At 43.0% G+C, this 14,361-nt stretch overlaps 1 protein-coding gene across 1 annotated transcript in view; it reads left to right on the top strand.

Moving 5' to 3' along the window:
• TECPR1 (tectonin beta-propeller repeat containing 1) overlaps window positions 1-14,361 on the top strand; it is a 43,771-nt gene that overhangs the window by 23,904 nt on the left and 5,506 nt on the right. Inside the window, exons 12-22 of the mRNA XM_019512885.1 lie at window positions 1,131-1,286; window positions 1,838-1,987; window positions 3,003-3,160; window positions 3,912-4,039; window positions 4,333-4,435; window positions 5,126-5,222; window positions 5,625-5,704; window positions 7,129-7,185; window positions 10,107-10,281; window positions 12,419-12,554; window positions 13,823-13,915. Of these exons, the coding sequence (XP_019368430.1) occupies window positions 1,131-1,286; window positions 1,838-1,987; window positions 3,003-3,160; window positions 3,912-4,039; window positions 4,333-4,435; window positions 5,126-5,222; window positions 5,625-5,704; window positions 7,129-7,185; window positions 10,107-10,281; window positions 12,419-12,554; window positions 13,823-13,915 (1,333 nt within the window). The remainder of the gene's footprint in view (window positions 1-1,130; window positions 1,287-1,837; window positions 1,988-3,002; window positions 3,161-3,911; window positions 4,040-4,332; window positions 4,436-5,125; window positions 5,223-5,624; window positions 5,705-7,128; window positions 7,186-10,106; window positions 10,282-12,418; window positions 12,555-13,822; window positions 13,916-14,361) is intronic.

Here is a 14,361-nt window from a genome sequence, read left to right as displayed (position 1 = left end):
TGACCCACAGACCCCCTGTCCCTGCTGGTGCCCCTCACTCCCAAGCCACATCCCCCCCATCCCTGCGGGATCCACTCACTCCCAACCTGCAACCCCCAGCTCTCCCCAGCCCTGCTGGAGGGGGCACTCAGCTGCCCAATCCCAACTGAGCCCCAGAGCAGTGACTCCAATTTGTGCAGGCGGTGGCAGAGTGAGTCCAGCTCCAGCACAGGCTAGAGGGAAGAGAAGGGAAGGCCTATGCCCCCCCTCTCCTGGGCTGGGGCTCCTGTGCCGTGCCAGTCAGCCTGGCCACGGTCCCCATCCCTCCCAGACAGCACCTCCTGGCTTCCCCACCCTCACAAGCATGGGCACTGGCCCTGGTGCCTCTGGCCCAGCCACAGAGCTCCCTGCTGCCTCCAAAGGGCTCGTCTGCTCCCTTCTGTTGCTGGAGGGCAGGCACCATCCCCCTCCCAGCCCTCCTGCCCTGCTGCAGCCTGAGCCCAGACAGCTTCCCCCAGCACTGTCAGACACCCACTCGTCTCCACACTCCACCCCCTGACAGTCCCCAAGCCCTGGCCCTCTAACCCCCGCTCCCATAGACTTACCTGCATCCAGCTGCTGGGGCTGCTCCCACCACCCTGCCTAACTGCATGCAGCCACGTGTGTGTGCATGTGCAGACGTACACAGTGCCCCCTGCCTCCAATAGCCCCACCAACAGAGCAGAGCAAAATCCCAGACACTGGTTCAGATTTCAAAAAACCACCCAGATGGAAATGGGAGGATCCAAAAAGAGATCATGTCCAGGAAAACCCAGTTGTATGGTAACCCTATTTTAATCAGATTTAATAGAGGATGGTGTTAGAAAGCACAATCTTAGTTGGACTGAAACTGCTATATTTATTTTTATTTAAGTTAATACTGTATGCAAGGCACTAGAGTCAAACAATCTCTTTGTGATTTTTTTCCATCTCCCTATATATTAGTGAGGCATATATGTGGTTTTTTCACCCAGCTTTGCTAGTCTTCAGCTGATCACTTTACCTTCTACTTCCTATTCCTCAAAGTGGTACAGGAAGAACCAGCAAGGATTTTGGGGAGGGGCCAGGCAGGTCTCTCAGCTTCTCCTTGTGATCTTGTGTTTCTGCTACAGTCTGTGTGGGTTAAAACTGGGACCTTACAGTGGTGGAGAAGCTGGAAGCCTCATAAATGGATGGACGTTCGAGTGGCTCTTGAGCAGTTCACTGGGAGTGATGGAGTGCGAGATAGCATTCTGTTCATCTACTACATGCATCATGAGGAAAAGAAGGTGTGTACACCTAACAAAATGTGATCCCAGTCTTGCATTTGATAAAAAGGAAATCTGTGGATACAAAAGAGAGGGTTGAGTGGCTTGGAGGATGGGCATTTTCATAAATGACTTTTCTCGTCTCTAGGTTACCAGTTCAAAACTGATCCAGGGCATTAGGGAGTGAAAATTCTTTCTGATACTTGTTTCGGCCTCCTGTTAAAAAGTATTTCAGTGAGTGGGTGTCTACAGAAACCACCATGAGCATTATATCAATTAACAGTATTGTTGATAACCCAGAAATAGCCCAGTTCTTGATGCCTGGCAAGAGGAGTAGGGTTGATGCATGGTGATGGAGTGGTCCAGAAGATAGATAGGACCTCTGTCACACAGAACCATAAGGCTAGCCCCATTTCCTTAGCACTTGCAACCAAAAAACAAGGTTCCATCCAAGATGAGACTGTGTCCTTCTTCTGTTCTAACCAGGGACTGCATAGGGCTGTCTTATACTGAATTTGAGGGAATCTTTCCATGAGTTTGCCTTGGTTGCAATGCTCTTTTTACTGTCTCAGTACATCCATGCGTTCCTGAATGAAGTCACCATTCTGGTTGAAGTTTTGAATGACTCCAAACACTCCTTTGCCATGTACACACCTGAGAGAACGAAGCAACGGTGGCCAATCCGCCTAGCAGCTGCCACGGAACAAGAGATGCATGACTGGGTAACCGCCAATCTGGTTCTTTGTTAGCACTTGGGTTGTGTAAGTTCTGAGCATTAGGCTTGCAAGATTTGGCTCTTTGGCCATTTCTACATTGGAGAAACCAATTTGGGGGGCATAGGATAATCCACCTATACTACAGAAGTGATGCTGCAGCTAATTTGACACTACAGTAAACATCTGAAGCTGCCTGTTATCTCTAGTGCAAGTGATCTCATGAAAAAAAAACATTCTCTTGGTGTTATCCTCTGAAATCCCCTAATGTAAGCAAGGTCATAGAAACCACAGACAGAAGTTGTGGCACGGTCACCTCAGCCTGTCCTTTCTTCAGAATTGTAAGTAAATCCAGCACTGTGCAATGGCCAGAGCTACAGATAACCTTAACAACTAAGGTTTGCTCTGCTCTGTGCAGATGTTATACTTCTAATAAAGAGTTTAATCTGGTAGATCAGGGGTTAGCAATCCAAGGGCTGGATCTGGCATGTGGAGCTAGTGGATCTACCTGTCTTGGTGGTGAGGGGCTTTTCTGGGCAGTAGAGAAGCAGTGGCAGGGGAGAAGTGGGGGCCAGGTCCTACGGCTGGCCCACCTTGGATCTGAGCTGGCTTATTCTGACCCACATCCAAAAACCATTGCTGGCCCCTGCAGTAAGCCAAAACTTTCCTGCTTTTCTCTATGCATTGAGCTGGGTGTCTGCCTGACTACTGCTCTACTGCACAGAGATTGCTGAATTTCAGCAGTAATGACAGGGTTTATGTTTGCGCACCTCCACACATTCTGAAACATTTTGGGATCCTGCAAGGTGCAATATACATATCAGAGTCCATTAATCGCATCAGTAGTAATGAACTGTGATATGTTTGATCTGAACTCCGCTAGTTCACCACAGAGTTTTAGGAGTTTAGAAGGTTAACATCTTTTCTCTCCCTAGCACTAGATCATTAGTGTTAGATAAGAAATGTGTTAGAACATTAAGACCATGACCTACATCTAGCTCTTCGTTCCGTCCTTGTACCATAGCTTGCTTTGCTGAGCATGTCCTGCTGTGAAAGCAGACGGATTCAAGGCCCTCCTTCCCATCACGCAGTCTGGTCAGTCACATGCAAAGGAGACATCTTTGTTAGTGAGCCGAGCCCAGAACTGGAGGCTGCACCACACCTGATGCCGTGTGACCAAATGTAAGACATTTCTGACAATGCCACTTGCTAGTGAGGGTATCATGAAGCCAGAATTTTCTTTAATGGGCAAGTCATTGGTTTTACACACAGCATGAAATGCACAGTATGCTGCTGATGTCAGCCAATAAATATTTCCCTTCATTCTCGTAAGTGTCATGAAGTTTCCTAGGATCACATCGTAGTTTTCATATATTTGAGCCGTGTATTATGACTCTGATCTATCTGATCTCATTGAGTGTAACCTGAAACAACTTGCAGGACTGAGCCCTAAATTGTCATAGCCATATAAATGGATGGTATATTCATTATTCATTTATCAACTCCATTTATAATGTGGAAGCTGATTATTTAATAACCCTTAAGTCAGAAAATCTGGAGTCCCAAATCCTGTATTGTTATGCAGGGCAGAAGAGGCTCCATAATTATGGTAAAAATCCTTATAAGAGCATCATAATTAGTCATTTAAAAAAAAACAGACAAGAAATTTAACAAACCAGGACATTTAGAGTTGAATTTTAATGAGAGTGAAACATTTGGAAGCCTGCAGGGTTGCAGTAAAAGCAGTCAAGCTGTCTGGAGTTACTATACATAGCAGACCAAAGGAAGCATTCTTAACTGCTTAGACCAAAGCTGATTGGGCTGACCTTTTTCCTTTGCCCTTACACAGTCAAAATTCAGGTGTAACAGAAAATGTGCATTGCTCATGAGTATGCTTATGAATGGATTTTAAAATGTTGTCTCTTCCCTTCAGGTTTTGGCGTCAGATAGGAGGGCATCTCCGACTAATAGAATGCAATAGCCAGGGCATAGTGTGGGGCATAGGGTACGATCACACAGCCTGGGTTTATACTGGTGGCTATGGAGGAGGCTTCTTTCAAGGTAAGGAAGAATGTTTCTTCCACCATGGTGTTTAAAAGTCCCTGTGTGACATCAGCAGAACCAGTTATTTCAATCTTCCATTCTTGTAGCTCTCTTCTCTGTAGAGTTTTGTGACGGGCAGATCCCATCCCTGCAGGGGAAGTGGGCTTTATATCTTGGTCTCAAAACGAGCAATAAAACATTCATAAGTGTTGCTGTATACCTGCCAGAATTGAGACTACGGCACCTTTCACACGTTTTCTTTCCCTAAAGTTTTGGCATTGCTTTTAATCCCAGTGGTTTAATTCCTGCAGGACTGGCCAGTAGTGCTGATAATATTTACATGCAATCAGATGTCAAATGTGTTTATATATATGAGAACCAGCGGTGGAATCCAGTCACTGGATATAGTAGCCGGTAAGTTATATTTTATTAAATAAAAAGCATGTAGTTTTATTACATTACTCCATCCAAGGTATTTTTTAGAACTCATTTCATGGGTCGTCTCTAATATTTAGTATTAAGTTGGGTTGGAAAATACATGGTCTTTGAGGTCCTAGTGTTGTCAGTGTTCGTTACAGAAGGCATGTACAGCAATGTTACTCATCTTACGAATGCATTTCATACACTCATCAGGAGCTCTTGAAGAACAGGACCATGTACACTGTGCACTGCTCAACAGAATGAACCTTTGATCCTGACTGGGGCTCATGGGCATTACATTTAATAACCTGTTATAACATTCTTTAATAACATTCTTTCATGGTTTAATATAATGGGAGCCAAATCAGCTTTGCCCTTGCTAAACAAGGAAGACAACATTTTCTTCACACTGTAATAGGTTAATACATCTTCTCGTGATGCACGTAATAGAATATAGATGGATGAACAGAATGCTCTCTCACACTCCATCACTCCTGGTGACTAAAAGTAATGTTGACTGAAGTGCTTTTTATTGTGTCTTGCATTCACTCTATATTTCTTAATATTTAGAGAATCTAATGACTAAAGAGTGTGTTTAACATATGAGTGCAGGACATACTACCTGAAAGAGAAAGATTCTATTATCCTTTAACATTCTCTCTGTTTGTATGCTGTTTGTTACAGGGGTCTGCCCACAGATCGGTATATGTGGAGCAATGCATCTGGTTTACAAGAATGCACAAAAGTTAACACAAAGCCTCCATCGCCACAGTGGTCTTGGGTAAATTTTGTTTTTAAATGAATTCTTTTTAGAAGAATTAATGTTAGAAAAGTAATGTCTACTGAATAGACCCCCTGGACTGCAAGTTTATTCCTGACTTTGCCATAACTTGTGTCACTTAAACCTCAATTATTCCCTGTCCATAAAATGAAGATAATCTTTCCTACCTCCATTCAATGTTCTTGGAGTTCTTTAAGAATCCAAACCTAAATGTTTATAATACCATGGGACCCAAGAATAAAAAGTGCTCTTGATATGCCAAGTTGTACTACAAGTATTATTGCAGTATACTCTGCAGCAGGTAAAGTGCAAAAGATGGACAGTAAACATTAAAAAGAAATTCCCATGTTATACTTTTGCTTTCTGTCATGCTTCTGTTTAAATTTAATTCCCTGGCTGTAGGTGTCTGACTGGTATATTGATTTCAATGTCTCTGGTGGAACTGACCGAGAAGGCTGGCAGTATGCTGCAGACTTTCCAGCGTAAGGAATTTAATTTTTTGTACTTAATATCCTGGGTGCCAGTGTGCCATGTTTAACCCCTGAATACTTAATATGTGTTCATTTTCCATGCTGTGTTGGCACCTTGATTTTTCCCTCACTGTAAAATGAGGGGGAGAGGACTGACTATGGAGCATGTCTGAATTCCAAGTATTACTCTCTATAGATGTTTAGAAGGTAGACAGTAGGTAAAATGTAAGCCCCGCAGGACAAACCAAATGTTTTCTAGTATTGTAAGGTGCACATGTTTTTCTGTAGTGGGTAGTTTATCACTGACCCAGGCCAATGCACGCGTATCTTCATAATGCTGTATGTTGGAAGTTAGGGGCTAAATACAGATACTAAAACAGGCTGAAGCTGAATCAGTTCAATCTTCACAGGTTAGTCTCAGCTGTGTAGATTGAACTGATAAGCAAGCGAACAGACATTCATTTTGATTCCAGAAATACAGCCACGTGCATGCAGTAGCTCAGGCCAGAAGCTGGGGGGTGGCGGCAGATGCTAGAGCATGCTTCCCTGCTTAGCTGGAGCAGACAGATTGAGCCAAACCTAGTTGCCCACCCTGCCAGGTGGGGAGGAGGGTGTTGTGGGGGAGGTCCCACCAAGCATCCTGGGATGCTTATAGATTCATAGGTGTTAGGGGCTGGAAAGGACCTCTCAAGATCATCAGGTCCAGCCCCCCTGTGCTTGGGCAGGAAATACTTCTGGGGTCATGTGACCCCAGCAAGGTGAGCATCCAGATGTTTTTTGAAGATATCCAGAGTAGGTGATTGTACCACCTTTGGGGGGAGTCAATTCCAGACTGTGGACACTTGAGTTGTAATGAAAATTTTCCTTATATCTAATCTAAAGTGGTCTTCTAGCAATTTATGACTGTTAGTCCTAGTCTTCCCCTGGGGAGCCCTGATGAACAGATGTTCTCCCAGACCCTAATGTGGGCCCCTTATATACTTATAAGCTGCTACCAAGTCCCCGCTGAGTCTTCTCTTTTCCAGGCTAACCAGACCCAAGTCTCTCAGCCTCTCATCGTATGGCCTGCTCTCCATGCTGTGGAGTTAACTTGAATCTGGAGGGGATCTGGGACAGAAGTTCAGTAAACTGATTTAATCTAAATCAGCTAAGTCTGATACTATATCCATCCAGGTTTATGTTAACCCAGTGTCAGCCATTTTGAAAGTGGTTTGCATGCACTGAACTTCAGTTTTGTTACAGATCTGAACCAGTTTCCGATTGCTTATGCTGGTTTATGTTTAACTTCTGTCCCTAGCCAGGGAGAGTTTTGCACAAAGAGTAGGATAGCAAATAACAATGGGCTTAAATAGACCCAGTGCCAGCAATCAATACCTGAAATCAGAAGGATTTCAGAATCCTTACAGTCTTATTAAGCCATATATCTTCTTTGATAGATCCTACCATGGCCACAAGACAATGAAAGACTTTGTACGACGGAGACGCTGGGTAAGGTAAGGGACTAAGATAAAAGATAATTTCAAAAGTTGCCTGCTTATTCCCTGAAATATCTTGCAGTTCACGGGGAAAACTTCTGTCTACTCATTTGACAATCAGTACAAAAGATATAATCTGCAGTGGGGCAGTCTGTAGTCTTTAGCAACTATTTGTATTGTATTTTTCATTCCAGGCTTTATGAGCAAATATCATCAAGGTTTTAAGTGCAACTCTGTGAGATCTTTAAGCAAAAAGACATAAAGGTTGACTATATGACTAGTGCACATTGTTACAAGGTTAGCCAGGTCAGTAGATTGCTTATAACCAGTGATGGGAATTAACTTGTTAATTAACTAGTTAAAGAAATGGCTAACTTTTAACTTTAACTAGTTTTTAAAAAAGGTTAACTTTAACTTTTTTTAAAGTATAAGTTAAAAGTAAAAAAAAAGATTAAATCTGACTTTCTCAGAGTTTTTCCTGACAGCCACTCTCTAGGACTTGCATGTAACGATATTTCTTTATTGAAACTCTAGGACTTCTTGTTTGAGACAGAGTAGTGTGCTTTCCTATGAGATATGGTCTCTTAAGAACTACAAGTCCCAGAGTTCCTTAGTTTGTGCTGGCATTTTCTGTGCATTTGCAGAAGTCAACAGGGCAGCCAGTTGGCTGCAGAAGAGGGAACAAGCACATGCAAGCAGTGACATTGATCCCAGTAAGGTTGGGAGCAAGTAGTGAGAGTGAAGCAGATAATGACTTAATTTTAATGAAGATCAGAACCAGCAGCCCAGGCCCTAAGAAGATGAGCATTACTTCTCATCTGTGAGAAACTTATCTGAGATGTCACCTGCTATGAAAAAACTATTCATCTATTATAACACAAGCATTCGCTCATGTGCCCGTGTAGAGCGATTGTTCAGCAGTGGGGGCTTAGTTTTGCAAGACAGAAGAGGAAAATTGTCAGATGTAAATTCTGAAATGCAGCTTTTGCTGAAATTCAGTAAGCATGGTTAAAATTTCTGCTATGCAATTGAACCTTTTTTCTCATTTAAACTGATTTTCTCATTTCAGTCTAATTTTGATTTTCAGACGCTTTCATTATTTCTAATTCAGATGTATTTCATACCCTTTTGTTACCTTTTTGGGGAATAAAAACTGTAACAACAAAGGTTTTCTGTGGAAACAGCTTTCATTTGTCACCTGGCTATGAGTATCTCCTTTCTGTTATTCTGGTATACCTATATGATGCATTGACTTTTATAAAGTACTTCACATAGAGAGGGTGAGAAGGATCTAATATTACATAGGTATTGGTAAATTATTAGTCTGAAAACCATATGACAACTATAACATTGTCTTCAGGTAAAGCAGGGTGAGTTCTAAGTAAATTAGGGGGCTTCTGTGGGCTTATGGAAAAGAAACCCACTCATTGCATTTGAAAATGAAAAACGATGCTAAGAGGCAATTCACCGTGTTTCACGCATTTCTCACAAATCATCTTTAACTTTTAGCTAGTTGCTCCTTTTTTAACTTACCTTTTAACTAGCTGAAAGTGGAAATATTTAACTTTTAACTTAACTCAAGTTAATTTTAAAGGCTGCTGACTTTTAATTTTAACTAGTTACAGTTTTCATAAACTTTTCCCATGAGTGTTTATAACCCTGCTTTGCATGCTAATAGAATTACCCGGCTATAAACTTGAATGCAAGCAGAAACCACCTACTAAGTAACTGATGACTTCTTAACATCGATTTAAACCAGACTACGCTCTGATTGGCTGGAAACAAAAAAGAGAAAACCACCATTGTATTCTAGTTTAAGCAGGAGGAACCTACGTACCCCAGCATTTCCAAAAGGAACTTGGGCTAACATTGAATAGCTTCAGTTTCCCTGGGTGCTTTCTTGTGGCAAGCTATCAAACAGGTGCGCTCATAAGGGCTGTAAGCCTACAAATTGCATGTTGTTCCCCTAAACATTTGTTTTGTGCTTGCAGGGCCAATGTTTTGGCTCTGGACTTGTCTCTTCCTTCTCCTCAGCAAAGCCCAAGGGCCTTAAACTGTTGTTTTATTGTACATCCTGTAACTGCAGATTGCATTCAAACACTCTAAAGGGTGATATGACGTAAGTCAAGTTGAGAACCATCCTTAGGGGCAAATGTTTCTGTCAGGGTACAAACTTACATTTGAAAGCAAACAGGAAACTGCTTAGGGCTACATCCTGGTTTCAGGCTGGAGGAAGGAGGAATGCTGTTTATTTTTTTGGCAGTGGGGAGGTAACTATTCTGATGATGAACTTTAGTGCAGCTTCCCTAATATGCTACTTGCTTGTATATCCCTAATTCCATACTTTTTTCTTTTTTTTGGTGGAAACTGAAACAATGTTGCTTTCCAGAACAGTCCATTAAAAGGAGCTTTTTCTGTATCTCTTAATGGGAAATTGCCCACTTTCCCTTCAGCATGCTAACTGCTGTTCCCACAGTGCACAAACTGTTGTCTTTGGATAGCCCCTTCCTGAATCAAGTAATGAAGATGCTCCCACTGCCAGTACAGAGGAGGGAATGGACCAGCTGCAGAGTTTTGCTTTCTGCAGTGGAGTCCTCAATCTCTTCTTTGTCTTGATAAGCTTGGCTATGATTAAAAGGGAGACAGGAAAGTAGAGCAAGCTGCAGACTCCTTCAAGGCCTTGCTTTTGCTTTATTAAAAATTTCTGACAAATTACCACTCTTGTCCTGATCTGATATGCTTCAAAACTTGATCCAAAAACACCATACTGTTTGGTGTCAGCCCTCTTGCAAACAGGAAACACTAGCTTGCATAATGTCCATTGAACAAAAGGGTCTGGGGATTATTTCTGCCTGAACTTTAACCACTTCTGTCAACAGTGGAGAAAATCTAGTGGAGAAAGTACATATTCCTAAGACATTGTGTTTTTTCTTCTTCAGAAAATGTAAAATAGTCACCAATGGGCCATGGCTGGAAGTGCCTCCCATCACCCTGTGGGACATCTCCATAATCCCCAGTTTGGCTGCAGATGAGGAAGACTCCATAGCTGTCTGGGCAATCAGTGACAAGGGAGACGTGCTCTGCAGGCTTGAAGTAACGGAACAAAATTCAGCCGTGAGTCTCCTTGTTTATCTTTACTGTCTCGTTTATATATAATTAGCGTATGTCGGCATTCAGTCACTTCTTGTTCTCTCAAGTTACTTCTCTGGTTGTTTTCCCCTTTGTGCTTCAGATTTGAAGCTCTGTGCCCTCCTATGTAAACCCCGTTATTCTTCAGCTGCCTTTTCCTGTTGCAACCTTTTTCTGGCCCTATACTGCTCAGTCTCCATCCTCACCTAGTGCAACCTCCTAGGCTTGGAACAGCTTCTCTTCTACCCCATATCCCGCCCTAAGACCCATTTCCTTCTCTTCCCTTTCCATCACTGAAGGCTCTCCTACTACCTTCTCTTTGAACTGCTGGTAATAATCTGATTTAGATACTAAGCTGCTCCAAAGAGGACTCTGTTCAAGTTGTGGCTTCACTTGAAAACCCACTGAAGTCAGTCTTTCCATTAACTTCACAGGACTCTGAACTGAGCCCTGTTTGTTATGTAAAGACCCAAAATCACCTACAAGTCTTAATATAATTAGCAATAGAATCACATTTATTTACAAACTGGAGAAAAGACTACAACACAACTTTCTCAATCCAGTAAACAGTACAGTGGTCTTCAGTAAGACTACTTGCACTCTCAACATTAAGCATGTGGTTACCAACTTTACAAGATTAGGACCAAGATGCATTATTTTACAAAACATTTGTTTCTAGACCTGGCCAACATTTTTCATTTCTTTTCATACTTAAAGTTTTGAAAAAAGTAAAAAATGAATATTTTCTGGGTTTTTTTCTATTAGTTCTGTCTAGGAATTGTACTAGTTATGACTGAAATCTTAACACCCTTACAGAAAAGTTTGCAGAACTGAATATTGGATCTCAGCTATAGAATAATCTGAACAAAAGGGTATTAAAAAGGGTCTCTGGCCCAGATCATCATAGATATTTGGGCATCTAACTACCACCAGTTTTAACACACAGGGCACTTCTACACATGCAAATGCTGTAGGGTGGGTTTGCTCTACAGTAAGTTACTCTAGAGTAAACCCACCCCAGGCAGGCATCTATACTTGCGGGGATGCAGGAGCAGATTTGTTGCTTCTGGCAGCAGTCTGCTCCTGCCCCCTCCAGCCTCTAGTTCTAGGCTCCCCCTGGGTGCTAGCCCAGGGGCTGGGAGGGAACATGGGGCAAAGAGACTGCTCCCTGCCCCTGAGAGCTGTCACTGAAGCCCTGGTGGGGACAATTTCCCTCCGCCCCAGCATTTGGGAACTCCCAGCCCTAGCTCCCCAACTGGGGCAGAGGGCTTGGAAAGAGCTGCAGGGGAGGGGCAGGTTATTCCCCACCCAGCTAGGGGCTCTCTGCTAGATGCCCCACTGGCAGATCAGAGCAGGGACTTGCCGCCCTCCATCCCTCCCCTCAGCTGTTTTCAAGCCTCGTGCCTCAATCGCCCAATCAGGGCATGGAGCTGGGACCTGCCCCTGATTGAGACAGTTCCCAGCCAGCCCCAGGCTGCAGGGGAAGTCTCTAAATGCAGCCTGGAGCTGGCTGAGGGTGCCCCGTGGGCAGGGAGTGGGGGCTGGGAGCTCCCTGATGCCAGGGCAGGGGGACATTGTCCCCACCTGGGCTTTGGTGCCAAAATCCATCCTGGCAGCAGGCAGCTCCCAGGGGCAGGAAGCGATCTCCTGCCCCCTGCTGTCCAGCTGACCGGGAGCAAGTTTGCTCCCTTGTCAGCTGTCTACGTGTGCCGTACTGTGCAGTAACTAATGTGAGTAAATTTGCTATTTGTATTTATAGGTAGCAAATTTACTCACTATTAGAGCATATTACTATGCAGTGAGTGTCTGCATGTGTAGACAGTGATGCTTACTGTACAGTAATTTGCACTAATATTGAGTAAAGCATCTCGCATAGAAACGCCCACAGAGTCAAATTTTAAGCTCGCCAGAGTCACTGATTTTACTGGGAATTTGGCAACTAAATAAGTTTTTAACCACCTGGGCCTCTGTTTCTAAGTCAAATGGTTTAATAAAAACTATTTTTCAAAAGCTATTTTATTTTCTAGGATTCTTTTAATCAGGTGGTGAGTAGTCAATAGGCACATAAAATCATTTGGTTCTCTAAAAGGTTTGTTTTTACAAAACTGTTGTCATTCCTTAGGGAACATCCTGGCTTCATGTGGGAACAGATCAACCCTTCATTTCAGTATCAGTTGGAGCTTTTTACCAGGTCTGGGCCATTGCTCGAGACGGCTCGGCATTCTACCGTGGCTCAGTGTCTCCTAAAAGACCTGCAGGTGAGTGCTGTCCTCTGCAGCAGGGCTTCTCACAGTGAAAGGATAATGAACCAAATGGGCGCAGGGCTGAGATATTTGAACGTTGTCACTGCAATACCTGTGAGGCTGGTACAGTCTAAACGGCGTACCCTAACTTACATTCACGTGCATTAAAAAGCATAAAGGTAATGTGCACAGACCCATGGAATGTATTGCTCTTTCTTTGCTACACAGCTGGGTAACTTCTTCAAAAGCCAAGAAAAGTTTCCTAGCCTCCCCTACCAGGCTGTGAAAGATATCCCACCTTGAATTTCTCAATCCAAACCCCTAGGAGGTCAGATTAGAGAGAACCAGGAAGTATTCCACCCACCAAAGTGCTGAAAATGCTGAGTTAGGAAAAGGAGATGAGAAAACATTGCTTTGCCTGAAGCAGATTCTAACTCTCGAGGCGTAGTTCGAGAGGGAGTGCTTTGGCTATGCCTGCCTTTACTGCCAGCACCTCTCATATCACCTAGTCATATTTTGCTGTAGCCAGAAAAGCTGTAAGACCTTGGGAGACTCTTTTTAAGGTGGTTTCTGCCAGAGCTCCTATCATACCCTTCCCATCAGACAAAAGTCTTTTTTTCCCCACAGCTTATTTTGCCAGTTTAGACTCTCACAAATTCCTATGATTTCAACAAAAGAATTTGTAAAAGTAGCAACAGGAATTTTCAAAAAGAAGTCCAAAAATCAGTGAAAACCCAGTCTTATTAAATCCCAAAGCTCCTCTGAAAAGCCCAGCCACCATCCTTTTATTCAATTATGAAAAGACTGCATGGGGTCCAAACTGATAGGAGGAGCAGCTTTTCCCAGATCATATGCCTAGCCACACAAGATTACTATTTATCTTTGCACAGGTGTCTACTGGGGAAAACTTGACTCTCTTCAGTAGAGATGGGTATCAATAACTACAATACATATATATGTAGGAAAGCAGTGCCTGAAATACTTGATCTACATGAGAGATTTCTTTCCAACAGACAAGCAAAATGGTACATTGAAAAGTAAACATTTTAATGAGGACACTTAATTTTCTACTCACTTCACATGGCTGTATGTTACGAGAAAATAGTTGTTCTGCATCACTATAAAGCCTGGCTAGTAAATGCATGATTCACCTTTGTCTTGCATAGATGGGTATTTTTATGCTTGTGAACCTCCAGTGTCCAATACAAAGCTTATTTGGTATATTGCAATATATTTTTATTGCTGTTTTTTCAGCACCTCCTTCAATTATTTCCAACTTCTAGGTGATTGTTGGTATCATATTCCGTCACCTCAAAAGCAGAAATTAAAACAAGTCTCAGTAGGAAGGACATCCGTGTTTGTGTTGGATAAAAATGGTGAGTTGTCTTTATTATTTATGTTACTAAATGTCAACCACTGAATGACCCAACAGAGGTCTGACTGTTTTAAAATGAGGCTTGGAGCCAGATATTCAACTGGTATAAATTGGCATTGCTCTACTGAAGTCAATGGACTATGCTCACTATCCGGTCCTCTGTCTGGGTAGTCTCTCACATCTATGTTTGTATTTTCACATACCTAGTACCATGGGGTGTTTATACACATGCTCTGGGAGACTGTGTGCGCGCATGCAGGGGGGATGCTTTAATTAGAGCAGCTTGGAGCGTCTCGCGTTTCAGAGTCCCTGCACTTCAGAATGGCAGCGGAGGCGCTTTATCTAAAGCTTGTTGAATGAGCTTTAGATAAAGAGCCCCAGCCGCTTGATGCTGATGAGATATTGGAGGCTGCTGGAGCACAGTAATTGCCACACTCCAGCAGACTC

This window comes from Gavialis gangeticus, unplaced genomic scaffold (genome assembly GCF_001723915.1).
Source record: "Gavialis gangeticus isolate Ggan-Ray unplaced genomic scaffold, GavGan_comp1, whole genome shotgun sequence".
Taxonomy (NCBI): domain Eukaryota; kingdom Metazoa; phylum Chordata; order Crocodylia; family Gavialidae; genus Gavialis; species Gavialis gangeticus.
Note: the sequence above shows the minus strand (reverse complement) of the source record. Positions and strands in the feature narration are given on the sequence as shown.